The sequence below is a fragment of the Eurytemora carolleeae genome, unplaced genomic scaffold, assembly GCF_000591075.1.
Source record: "Eurytemora carolleeae unplaced genomic scaffold, Eaff_2.0 scaffold321, whole genome shotgun sequence".
Taxonomy (NCBI): Eukaryota; Metazoa; Arthropoda; class Copepoda; order Calanoida; family Temoridae; genus Eurytemora; species Eurytemora carolleeae.
The window spans coordinates 101546-115118 of record NW_019396506.1 but is presented as its reverse complement, the minus strand read 5'-3'; the positions used below and the strand labels follow the sequence as shown (position 1 = coordinate 115118).

General features: G+C 32.1%; 1 protein-coding gene across 1 annotated transcript; it reads left to right on the top strand.

Moving 5' to 3' along the window:
• Positions 1-188: 188 nt before the first annotated feature.
• Positions 189-11202, top strand: LOC111704538 (solute carrier family 13 member 2). The gene is made up of 17 exons (XM_023476795.1): positions 189-246; positions 619-728; positions 817-966; positions 1351-1421; positions 2047-2102; positions 3203-3336; positions 3631-3718; positions 3780-3859; positions 4457-4549; positions 5048-5161; positions 5669-5755; positions 6023-6134; positions 7845-7917; positions 8801-8906; positions 9413-9548; positions 10191-10242; positions 10737-11202. Exons 1-17 carry the CDS (start codon positions 237-239, stop codon positions 10867-10869), a joined length of 1605 nt encoding a protein of 534 aa, XP_023332563.1. The 5' UTR covers positions 189-236; the 3' UTR covers positions 10870-11202.
• Positions 11203-13573: the final 2371 nt, after the last annotated feature.

The following is a 13573-nucleotide window of genomic DNA, read 5'->3' as shown; positions in this document are numbered from 1 at the left end:
CCTATAGGTTTAATTTAACCCTATCCCGATTGGGCAATTTTTGTCCAAAAAATATGTTGGTGGGGGAGTTTGTCCATAGAGTTGAGATGAGTGAAAGACTTTTTCGAGTATTTCGGGGGGAGGACATACCCCCCACCTCCCAAATAGTGATTAGGTTAAGCAATCATTTAAAGATTTAAAATTTCAGGATGGCATGAAAAAAAACTGAAATACATCATATCAAAACTTTATAAAAAATGCTTAACAGTAAGTTCAACAAAATTCTTGAATTAAAATATATATTTTGTCATGGCTCCTATATGATTCAGTGTTTAAATCTATACTCCTACTAATCCTATATTTCAGTGTTTAAATCTATACTCCTACTAATCCTATATTTCAGTGTTTAACCCTATACTCCTACTAATCCTATATTTCAGTGTTTAACCCTGTACTCCGGGTTCTGAGTATTCTGTATCTCATATGTACTAATCCTATATTTCAGTGTTTAACCCTGTACTCCGGGTTCTGGATATCCTGTATTTCTGATATATACTAATCCTATATTTCAATGTTTAACCCTGTATACCGGGTTCTGGGTATCCTGTATCTCTGATATATTCTAATCCTATATTTCAGTGTTTAACCCTGTACTCCGGGTTCTGAGGTTCTGGAGATCTTGGATCTCTGTAATAGCTCCTGTTGTTCTAACAGCTATACCATTAACTGCAGATCCTGAAAATGAAAAGGTAAAAATTTGATTGTTAAGATTTCTAAAATTTAAAAATATTATTTTAAAGTTATTTTTAGCATGACATGATATTTTTAAATATTTAGGCTATGTGGTGTGCCTACAATATTCTGGTGTGTGCAGTATATTGGATTTGTGAATGTACCCCCCTGGCAATTACATCTTTACTACCTGTGGTTTTACTACCCTTGACTGGTGTAGCCAGTACCAATGCTGTTTGTATCAACTATTTAAAGGTAAATTTTGGTTTTAAAGGAAAAAACGTTAGAATTTGTTTACTGCGTGGTTTAACTTTTAAAATTATAAAAAATAAACATCCTTTATATATAGAAAGCAACAATTTTTGTTGAATTCCGCTAATCTAAAAAGCTTTTTAAGCTGTTAGGTCCATGTTAAAACCAGCTTTTTACAAAAAGATATCAATACAATTTTAACAAGATACAATTCTAAACAGAATTTACGACTCAAATTGTTAATAAATGTTCATTTTTTGGGTAATTTAATCATTTTATTAAAATACTTTAGATTTTTATTTTTATCGCGTAGGGAAAAAAATTATTTTTTTCTATTTTTCTGTCATTAAAGCAAATTTTATTTTTGTGAAATATAATTGCTCCAAGGGAACTAACATGATGTTCCTGGCTGGTCTAGTAATGGCAATAGCTGTTGAACACTGTGGTCTTCATGTTAGGTATACTATACATCAAATTTAACATTATTGGTGCTTCTACTTTTTGTATAATAATGGTATTAGTTGGGATTCTTCTGATTTCTGTATTGAACTGTTTAATCATTGTTACATCTGACTAATCAAAACAAAAAATTTTTGACACTCCCTCTCTTCCACCTATAGTGAAATAAATGTAAGGGGGGGGGGATGTCTTCCAAGCCCCCATCTCTAATGTTTGTCTCCATTCGCTAACGGTTTCAATGATTGTATATGATAGAGTAGAGATTTCCCTTCCAATTTTTCCTGTTCAATTTTCTAAGCAAAGAGAAAAGAATATATATTAGAGTGGAATTTACTAGAAAAAAGTTCTAATATATATTCTATTCTCTTTGTTTCTAAGTTATTAGTTTGAAATTAACGGTTACATAATATAATTGCGGGCAAGTGTTCTTGTATTGCTCTGAATTGTGTTGAAATTACTGTGCCCGCAATTGCGCTCAAGAAAAATCTAATTGTGTTGGAAACCCTAGTTCTAACTATTCGCATTTCCTATTTTTACACTGTTTTCTGCTTGTTCTGAATCTCTACCCTCCACTATTTTTACTTTTGAAAAAAGTTTATAATTGAAATAGTTTTATTTGTTTAGGATTGCACTAAATATAATTCAAGGTGTGGGGACTAGTAAACGAATGCTCATGCTAGGAATATTTTCCTTTATCCCAATACATCAAAATATATATATTATGTACAGTAAAAACCAGAATTATGCGGAATATAATAGTCTGTACATGGGCAGCCAAAGTACATTTGAATTTCCGAGCCGGGTCAACCTATCCGGTCCCAGTTTGTACTGTACCTAGCTCTATGGACAGGACTAGCCGGTGCAACAAGGTTGACGCGGTCAGACTTTATGCATCATATAGGTTGAATTTACTTTTACCAAAGGGGCAGATTTGCGTGTGTAACGTTTTAATTCTTTACAACTATTTAACAGAGAATATTACTTAACAAAGGATTCCTAGTACAAGGGGATATGTGGAAAAGTAAAAATATTAACTTCCTGAAAAAGTAGTTTTACACAATTTGTAAAATTGTGAGATAAAAATGCGAGAATGTTGGTGTCTACAATTAGATTAAATTCTTTAAAATTGTTTAACTGGATATCAAGTTCTTTAAAATTGTTTAACTAGATATCAAGTTCTTTAAGATTGTTTAACTGGATATCAAGTTCTTTACAATTGTTCAACTGGATATTAGGTTCTTTAAAATTATTTAACTAGATATCATATTCAGTTTGTCAACTGGATATTGAGTTCTTTAAAATATTTAAACTGTACATCAAGTTCTTTAAAATTATTCAACTGGATATTAAGTTCTTTAAAATTGTTTAACTAGATATCAAATTCAGTTTGTAAACTGGATATCAAGCTCTTTAAAGTGTGTCAACGGGATATCAAGTTCTTTAAAGTNTAAAGTTTGTCAACTGGATATCAATTTCAGCTGCTGAATATATAGACTTAACAGAATATCCAATACTATAAGTCCTAGATCAAATCTCATGTTTAAAGGTTTACTGGTAACAAAAACCTTTATCGGTTGTTCTAATTAAAGAATTGACTGCGACAACTTTTATTCCGCTAGGTTCTGATTAGCACTTTTTTTCATAATCAAGGACAATTAACGTTTTTTATTTGATTATTTTTTTAATTTCAACAATATCTGGTTAAATATTGAAAAACACTATTACATTTCTATAAACTTTTAATGATAGTAATTAGTAAGGAAATATCAATAAAATATAGGTTTCATGATCTGTGCAATGTTCTTGTCAATGTGGATTTCTAACACTGCTGCTACGGCTATGATGGTTCCAATTGTAGATGCTATTGACAAGGCGATCAATTCGGATCAGAATGGAAATGAAACTGATGAACATGTAACATTTTACGGGGATCTTTTATTATAATTATGGAAATAGTATATATTACAGATATAACTAGAAAACTCTGAAATAGGAAGAATTAAGTTATAACTATAAAAAGTTCAATGAGCATGAGACAGGGCAACTAAATTAGCGATTTTTTAAGTGTCTAGTAAGGCTATTTCATTTAAAAAAAAAATAAAGTTATGCATTTCTATAATGTCGTCTTCCTATTCCATTGTTTTCTGTTAATCTCTGTGAAAAACTTGAACCTTAATTACAAAATCCCGAAAATACTTTTTTCTTCAGAAAGATATTGAGACAACTGTCAAAAAACCCCGGGATTCAAAGTCAAGAAACTTTCTTCTTTTAGCATGTGCATACGCTTCAAACATCGGTAATTTCAAACATTATAAAATCTTAAAAATTTTGTTTTAATTTAGTCTTGATTTTTTCAGGAGGAACAGGGGTTATAACTGGATCTCCACCTAACCTTGTTGTCTTGTCTACTCTCAACAAAGAATTTGGAACCGGGAAGGTTGATTTTTCTTTGCAATTACATTTTTTTTTCCCGACTTTTGAGCAAAATTATGAATTATTGAATCCCTGATATTTACATTGCAACCATGAAACCATGGGGTCACAATGTTAGATTGCTAACCTAGGGATGATATTTAATAAATTGCGAATTTTTCTGTCAAGAACTTGCGGGTTTACAACATTGAAAACATTAATTAGATTTCATTTCTCAACTCAAAAATGTGTTACAAAACTAGATAGATTTTATAGTTTGTATAACCTGAAAAGGGTAGATTTTAATGTAAATTAAGATGTTAAATTTCGACCTTGTTGGGTCCCGTAGATATCACGCTCGTGATGCTTTAGGACCTAACAAGATCTTGGGAAGCCTCGGCAATAAAAAATTCCCTCCCATATAAATTGCATCCCTCTGTTCCCTCCGTGTAATGAAGAGATAAATATTAAAATCCAAACATTTTTCAACTTCGTCACCTGCTTCTTATAAGAAGTGATGAACAAGTTAATATTTCGTCACCTGCTGATGTGATGAACAAGTTAATATTTCGAGCTTAAAATATGTTTGAATGAATTTGTTTTCATAAATTTTATAAAACAGGCCCCACTCAGTTATGCAACTTGGATGGCCTTCAATGTTCCTTTAATGCTGGTCAACACACTTGCAGCTTGGTGCCTTCTTATTGCAATGGAGGTATTAAATAAGAAACACTTGGTTTGGTAGAAAATATGAACTTTTAGTTTTTATTTTGTTCTGATTGATATAAAAGTTACAAGTTCAGAGAGATAGGAAGAAAATTAATTGAGCAAATGTCTATTTAACTAACTCAGGGAACCCTATTTCAAGTATTTCTAGCTTCAAAACCAATGGAGAAAAAAATAAATAAACATCTTTTTAAGTAGAAAAACGAATTTTTCTTTCACTTATTGATCAGATTCAGGTTTTATAGTACCGTTCACGCACCTCTGCCTCTTTAGTAAAAGTAAATTCAACCTATATGCAGCATTAAAGTCTGACCGCGTCAACCTTGTTGCACTGGCTAGTCCTGTCCAAAGAGCTAGGTACGGTAAAACTGGGACCGGAAAGGTTGACCCGGCTTGGAAATTCAAATGTACTACGGCTGCCCGTGCATTGTGAATTGGCCCGAATGAAAGATCCCTTAAAATTACAATCCCTTTAAAACCTACTAAGGCCTATGCTACCCGGGGAAGTCCTAAACCAACAAGAGAAGGAGAACTCAAGGTCAAGAATATCCTGGCGGGGAAGAAAAGAGAATTGGGGAAAATGTCTCTTCATGAAATTCAGGTCAGAATTATATGCATAAAGGGGTGTTCAATAACACTATGGAATCTAGGAAACATGAAACACAGCCTTCTGCATTGTTTTTGTTTTAACTTAAGTAGCATTTTGGACAAATCATTTTCCTATTGACAACATCAAATACAAACAGGAACGATTCCACAGATTTATGAGAGTCACTTTAGAGGTATTAAGTTCAAGAATGCGGGCTCTATATTTCCTCTAATTTGCAAGATTTCAAATTTGTTCATCAAAACATCAACAAGTTTAACTTTTAAAAGACGGACGGTGATATAAAAAAAATCAAAAAAGCCCATTTCTATTCTAATAATTAAGTTACAAATCTTAAAATTTAGATATTAAGAAAGCCCTTTTGTTAATATTTTTCGATAACTTTTTAAAAACATTTTTTCGATTTACAATCAAAGTTACGTTTTAAAACAAAACAAAACAGAACCTGGATAAGGTTAAAGTTTAAATTCGTTTTTCAAAGATTGTTTTTTTTTTTTAAAGGTTTTAATTCTTTTTATCCTGTTGGTCATTCTCTGGTTCTTCCAAGATCCAGTTTTTATTACAGGCTGGGCAAGCTTCTTTACTAAGGTAAACAGAGAACAAAATTTATTTAACGACCCCATGGGACAAAAAAAATGTAATCCAAGATAAATAAGCACTTTTTTCCCGGCAAGTCCTGTTATCTTTTTCACCCTCGAATAACATTATCATGCAACTTTTGATGAAATTTTTTAAAATCAAAAGTTAAAAGACGATTATGTTTAGTGAAACTCCCTAATTGTAAAATTGCAATCTTCTTTATTTAAAAAATGTAACCCCTTCACATTAACAAAATAAGTACACAGTCCCTTTAAGGCAACTGTTGGCAGCGCTACCCCTGCAGTTTTGATTGTCTGGATGTTATTTCTTCTTCCTAAAAATGTTTCTAGTACACAACCCTCAGAAGCATTGTTAGATTGGCATACAGGTTATATAACAAGCTTAAAGGGAGTGTCTGTCTAGACAGAACAGTTGAGCTGAGAATGCAGTATTGTAGAGGAATTTATATCATTCATGTTTTTACGGTGCATTTTAGATTCTCAAGTTCAATCTTTAAAATCCTCGTAAATTGTTTATTTTTGAGGGATAATTTTGAGAATGTTTTTTAAAAATTATTTAATAACGACAACGAAAATTGAAACTAAAACTCAACAGCAAACTTATTAGATGTTCAGGAACATACAGGGTGTCCCACGAAACATTACAGTTGGTAAATAGTTTTGAATGTCGTCTTCCATTCACTTTATTAGATATTAAAGGTTGTTTGCAGTTTATTTCGTTTAAAAAATCGTTTGCTTCAGTATATTTTACGTTGAAATTATTTTTACTATGATATGACTCCTTTATTATTGTCTTTGGTATATTAGTATTGGTTTAGCAGAAGACATTCTAAACTTTTTACCAACTGTCAGTAGAAATTTGTTAATAAATTAATTTTAGAATCAATTATTTCTTTTTCATCATTATATTGAATTTCCCATTCTGTATGAATTTTTCCGCAGATTTCTTAAAATACTAACAAATGTCGTCTTTTCAAAGCAAATTCCAGGAAATCTACTCTTGAGTCCAGACCTACTAAACCAAGATAGAATTACTTGATTTGATTTGATTTGAATCTTATTGCAACTTTGCCTAAGAAACGGAAGTGATGAATTTGAGCCAGGTCTAGAGACGGTTCAACCACGTATCTTGAATTATTTTTCTATTTTCTATAAATATATTATAACACTTTAAGTTCAGCGCCCTATATCAAATTCCTTATTTTCGGTCCCCGGTAAGAGATCAAATTTGAGCCACAATAAAAAGAGAAAACCGAATAATTAGGTTCTACAGAATGGTGCAGGCTTGCATCATATTAACCTAGGACGGGTTAAAAATCGTAAATTTGCATTGAATGAAAGTTTGCATGATTCGAGCCGGTACAGCATTTACTGTATATGCATTCAGTCGTACCGCCCAGTCTGGACTACCCATTGTAAAGTTGACCCAATACGTTCAATAAAACTAACGAAGCCAGGCAAGAACACTGTTGTTAAAATTAATTCGAAATATAAGGAAGACGATTTTTCCGACTCAAATGCCCCAGCCTTTTCTCTAGATGTATGTGTACTCAAATCCATTTCCTCCTCATGTAGTGCCCACATGTCGAATCTCCGCTCATCCCAGCTCCCTCCCGGTATTCAGTCATGTTAGGACAGTTGAACTAGTAACAGCTCCGACACAGGGAGCCTCTTGACTCCTTTATGATGATGACGCAGATACTCAGATAGCAGCAGACGCTCTTACCCGAAGGGTTCCCAGTTCATCATGCATTCCAGAGACAACATAATCGCTCATAGCCAGCATGACAAGCCGCGATCTCTGCCTACTAGGTTGGATAAGTCCTGTTGTTCAAGATCCTGTTGATCTGCTTCACCAACATGAAGATCTACATCACTCCCATGAAGTACCCACAACATTCATCATTAATTCCTTTGTTAATTTCTAAATCAACCAATTTTAACTCCGCCTTAAATGCAAATATTTCAAAACACTTTCGTTTTAAATAAATGTTAGAAATATCCATTTTAGATCTCTTTATTTTATTATAGTGACTTTTCAAGTCAACAACTGTATACTTGAACAGCCCGTACTTTAGTTGAGAAACGGTTACCCTGGGGAGTAATATTACTATTAGGAGGAGGGTTTGCTCTAGCAGATGCTACAGCCAGGTGAAGTACTTGTTTTATTTAGTAGATGGTTTATCCTTCACCCTACGCACATCCCATATACTCCACTTCTAACCTACTATAGCACGTGCAGTTTTACCGGACTTTTGGCCGCATGACTTGGCTTCCTAGCTTTTTCGAGCCGCGGCGCTCGGCCCCCTAGCCTGTCCTAGCCGCAGAGCTCAGCTCAGATATTATCTAAACCTGACCTAACCCCCAACTAATCAGCTGTTGTAGGTCCGATATTGCAGTAGGTCGGAAAGTTAGTAGGTGAGAAGTTCAGTACGGGGGATATTGCGTATAGGCTGCATAATAATATTTAGTATTTGATATATTGCGGGGAATCAAAGCTTAAATAAAAGTAAAAATAAAAGAACACACACGACCTCAAAGCCTAGTATTTTATTTGCATTGTTTCTTGTTATAAGATGTTCCCGCAAATTTTGTTTGTTTATCTCTTCCTTATGTAAGAGCTGTTAACCATTGACCTTGTTATATCCACAGGATCGCTAGTTATTGTTGATAGATTAGCTTGCAAGCTGCTTTATAGTTAGAAGCTTTTACTTTCCGGAAGTTAAAGAAAATAAATATTTTATCCGAATTTTCAAAAACCGCGATGAACATATAACAATTAGAATTTTCGAAAATTATTTGAAGTCAGTTGCGTTGAATTCACATTTAACGCTATTGTAAACTCTAGATTCTCGAAATACTTTCCAACCCATTTTCAGCTTGAAAAATATGAATTTCTCACTTTTCAGCCGTCGATGAGTAGACAAAGGTTTGGTCATGGTATAAATATGACATTTAACTCTAGAAATGGAAGATCAGTTGCTTTTTAAAGAAAATTTAGAATAGAATTGACAAGGTCTCAATCTGTGTTTAGTTCTGGACTATCCAACTACCTGGCGAGCAAGCTCATTAGTTTACAATACCTGGAAACCTGGCAAATCAATCTTATTATATCATGCGCAACAACTTTTGTAACCGAGGTAAACTTTTAATCTATAAATAAAGCTCTTCGCTTATGTATAAATATATATATNTCATGTATTTCTATATCAACAAAGTGGCTTGTTAAATGAAGTACAATGAATTAAACAATCATTGTCGTTTAAGACGTTACAAATAATAATACATGCATATGTCATGTGAGTCTGGGAAAAATCATCATCATTGGTATGCCATGGGAAAAACTCTCCAATGACACGGGGACCCATTGATTTTCATTGGCAACATTAGAGACAATCTATTTCAACACAGATATTTTAAATTTCCAATGAAATTCTGGTTAATTTCAAGATAGAGCTTGATAATGGGAATGCAAATCAGTGGGTTAGTGATAACAAGCTTGGGGGTCTCCAATGATATGGCAGGGGTCTCCATCAAGAAGGGGTCTCAGATAATACAATATTAATGATTTCTTCCCAGGCTCATCACATCTGTGTTATTTGTAATTTTTACCTGTGTGGACTGGTTAAAATGTGTAATTATTTAGATGTCGCTGTCGTTATGTCAGAATCCCATTTATCTGATGATGACAGCAGCTGTCTGCTGTAGTTATGCTTTCATGCTTCCTGTTGCTACAGCACCTAATGCTATTGTGTTTAGCCACAGCACAATGAAGACTTCAGGTTTTTTAAAAGTTTTTTTTTGAAGATGAGAGATAATTTACAAAATAATTATTATAACACTATCATATTGGTTCAAACCTAACTCACTAAAGCTCGGGACAAAATATAATCCATACAGCGAGAACCTTCGAAATTGAAGTCCAAAAACGTTTTAACATGTCGTACCAAAATAATAGTGTTATAGGTAATTTTATGATATTTGTGTGTACTTGTCAGGATATAAAGGTTATTTCTAGATATAATAAGTTTCTTTACAAAGCAGAAATGTTTAAGATACAATTAAATTTCTTTTTTTATTTTGTTTTGAATTTATGAAAATAGAAATGGTCAAAAAATTTTGGAGAAAATCAGAAAACCATTGAAACTTTTTAGCATAGCTCTATAAACATAATATATAGCTAATTTAACTTAATAGCACGTATATAATGAAAATTACCAAGAAGTGACATCAATAATAACCTAAACAGTATTTTCATAAAAATGCGTTTTTTTGCACATTTTAACATTTGAAACTTTAAAATTGTTTCACTTTATTTTGACATTTCATTAGACTGTTCAAAATTATAACTAAAGTCTAACAGTAGTCGTCGACCTGTTGCCCTAAAAAAACGTTGTTAAACTGATGTAAACATTTAATTCAAGATATGATGAAAGCTGGATTTCTTCTCAACATTATTTGTATTATCACTACAAAGTAAGTTTTTTTTAAAAGTGAACACAACATTTTTTATTAAATTTTATTTGGATTAAAGTGTTACCCCTTTTATGTTCCTGTTTTAGTAATGCCCTTAATAAAATGAATTAATTTTCATACAATGAGCAGACTGTTTTCAGATTAAAAATTCAACATTTTTATCAAAATAAGCAGTTCCTACAAAAAAATAGAATCACTTTCTTTCAAGGGATTTTATAATGATCGAAGGGACCATACGTGTAATTTCAGCTGACCCTACATTGAAATATCCATTCTTTAATTCTCATTATTCCGTTTATGTTTCTGTAGCAAGAAACTCGCAAGTCACTTTTATAGAGAAAACACATTTAAAAATAACCAAGTTTAAGGAGAAATGTATCTTTGACACTATGAATAATGAAATAATCCTGGACAACTCCAGGCATTCAGCTGATTATTTATATTTGTTGATGGAACTCGTTAAAAATGACTTTACCATTTTCTGTGTATTTCAGCTTTGCAATAAACACGTGGGGAGTTCCCTTGTTTGGATTGTCAGAGTTTCCAGCTTGGGCCGGACCATCAGCGCCATCTTGTAATATTACTTCCGGGTTGGACTTATCTACTACAATCCCAGGAGCTCTTTAAAAATTCAAATTCAACGATGTTCCGAAAAAAACTAAATTAAATTCATTTTATCTTGAAAACATTATCTGTTATTTTATTTATTTATTTTGTATATTTTAAACTTTTACGATGTACACTTACACCCTGAGTGATCTGTTTATATTTCAATGCAATTGATGACGAAATTATACTTTTGCATGCAAACAAAGATTAAGGAAAGCTGTTGAAGGATCTATGGAATCTTTGTAAGATGTGCTCCTCCATATATACAGAGTGCCCCACGAAACATGACAGTTGGTTAATAGTTTTTAATGTCTTCTTCCATAATGTTTTAAGTTGTTTGATACCAAAAACGATGATAAAAAATATTATATGGCAGTCATATTATGTTAAAATTAACTTCAAAATATACTGTATAAGGTGATTAAGACTTTTTGCAGTTTATTTCGTTTAACAAAACTTATACTCAAATATATATTTGTTTGAATTCAATTTTTCCATAATATAACTGCCATTTAGTATTTCTTATCATCATCTTTGGTATCAAACAACTTAACAAAAGACATGAAAGAAGACATTGAAAACTATTCACCAACTGTCATGTTTCGTGGGACACCCTGTATTACCCTTGTAAAATATCAACCACTCAACTTTAACTGGTTAGCCAAGAAGCAAAGAACATTCTGTGGTTCCCCAATCACATTTTTCGGCAAATCGGTCCTGCAAGGGAATGATACAAACACCGTCATAAACTGAAATTTATATTTTATATATACACCAATTACTTTGTAAATTCGACTCTTTTGAGGATCATTGTTTGTGGCTTTTGTAATTAAATATGTTTAAATCAATTTGAAACAACAAAGTACCTTTGCTTTATGAGACAACAATGAATTAACATAAATTTACAAATAAACTAGTATTTTCTGATGATTCACATTCCTCTCTATGGATAACATTCACTTTCAATTTCTAAAATGTATTATAAAAGCTATTGAAACATTTTCGTCGGGTTAAAATACTTTTCCTGGGCGATCCCCTGTCCCATTCGATGTTAAACCATTTAAATAAAATTTATTTTTACCCTCCAATTTTTCGAAAATTTCAAACAAAGGTCCCATTTACTCAGAAATGTTTCAATTAAATTCATACTTTTTGAAAACTTTAATCTCAAACTCATAGTAATGTTAATTGTAATCTTTTTCGTTGTTAGTTGTTCTTCAGTATTTTATTAAATGAAAATAAAATTTTATTGTTTGTTATTAAGTCCTTAATGTCTAAAAAGTATCAAATGATGGTGCAAAAAGATGCACAAATTTTCTCGTATCTTACAGTTAGATTAAATAAGCCATGCATGGAAAGAATTCATCAAATGTCGTATTCTTCACTTTCTGATATTGGAATGTTGCAGATATTTAGTTTTTTGATTAAATGATTATATGGAGCTCTTTGAAACTGTTCCCGCATATTCATGGCTATTTTTTTATTTTCGCAAATACTGAGATTTACGTAAAATAGTATAAAACCCATAAAAAATTGTCAAGACGACATTTGATAAATTCTTTTGAGGTATGGCTCATTTAGGGTTTAACTGTATGTCAGATGAAGTGTTTTACATTGATTAACTTTCATGAAAGCATGGTGTCCCTTGGCCTTTACTGGCCAAATCTTTCAGTATTGCAACTTCTTCTCCTTATCTTTTTAGTTCTTAAAAATGGCGCCTCTTTACCGACCAAATCTTCAAGTATTGTAACTTCTTCTAATTATCTTTTTAGTTCTTAAAAATGGCGCCTCTTTACCGACCAAATCTTCAAGTATTATAACTTCTTTGTATCTTTTTAGTTCTCAAAAATGGCGTCTCTTTACCGACCAAATCTTCAAGAATTGTAACTTCTACGTATCTTTTTAGTTCTCAAAAATTGCGTCTCTTTACCGACCAAATCTTCAAGAATTGTAACTTCTCCGTATCTTTTTAGTTCTCAAAAATGGCGTCTCTTTACCGACCAAATCTTCAAGAATTGTAACTTCTTCGTATCTTTTTAGTTCTTAAAAATGGCGCCTCTTTTCCGACCAAATCTTCAAGTATTGTAACTTCTTCTAATTATCTTTTTATATCTTAAAAATGGCGTCTCTTTACCGACCAAATCTTCAAGTATTGTAACTTCTTATAAACTTTTTAGTTCTCAAAAATTGCGTCTCTTTACCGACCAAATCTTCAAGTATTGTAACTTCTTCCTATCTTTTTAGTTCTCAAAAATGCTCTTTACCGACCAAATCTTCAAGTATTGTAACTTCTTCTTATCTTTTTAATATCTTAAAAATGGCGCCTCTTTACTGAGCAAATCTTTAATTATTCCAACTTCTTCTTCCAATGATTATAAATTGTTCTTCCTACTTAAGAGACCGCTTCAATTTATTATACATAAAAGATGAGACGAACAAAAAAAGCATTTTTACTTACATTTATGGTTTAAGGTGACTAAACACCAGTTTCTTTCCTTATTAAATGTATCAATGTGGCATTCAAAGACTGTTCAATTTTTGAAAGACAATTCAAGACTTTGTTATATTTACAGAGTTTCTGGTCGTAATTAAAGTCTCACTGTGGTTAACCCTTCAATTCTAAATAATTTAACTATTTATAAACTGTTATTTTGGTTCGCAGTGTTAGAATATTTTTGGACAGAGAAGGTTTAAGCCTTTTTAGATTTAATTTTAGATTTCA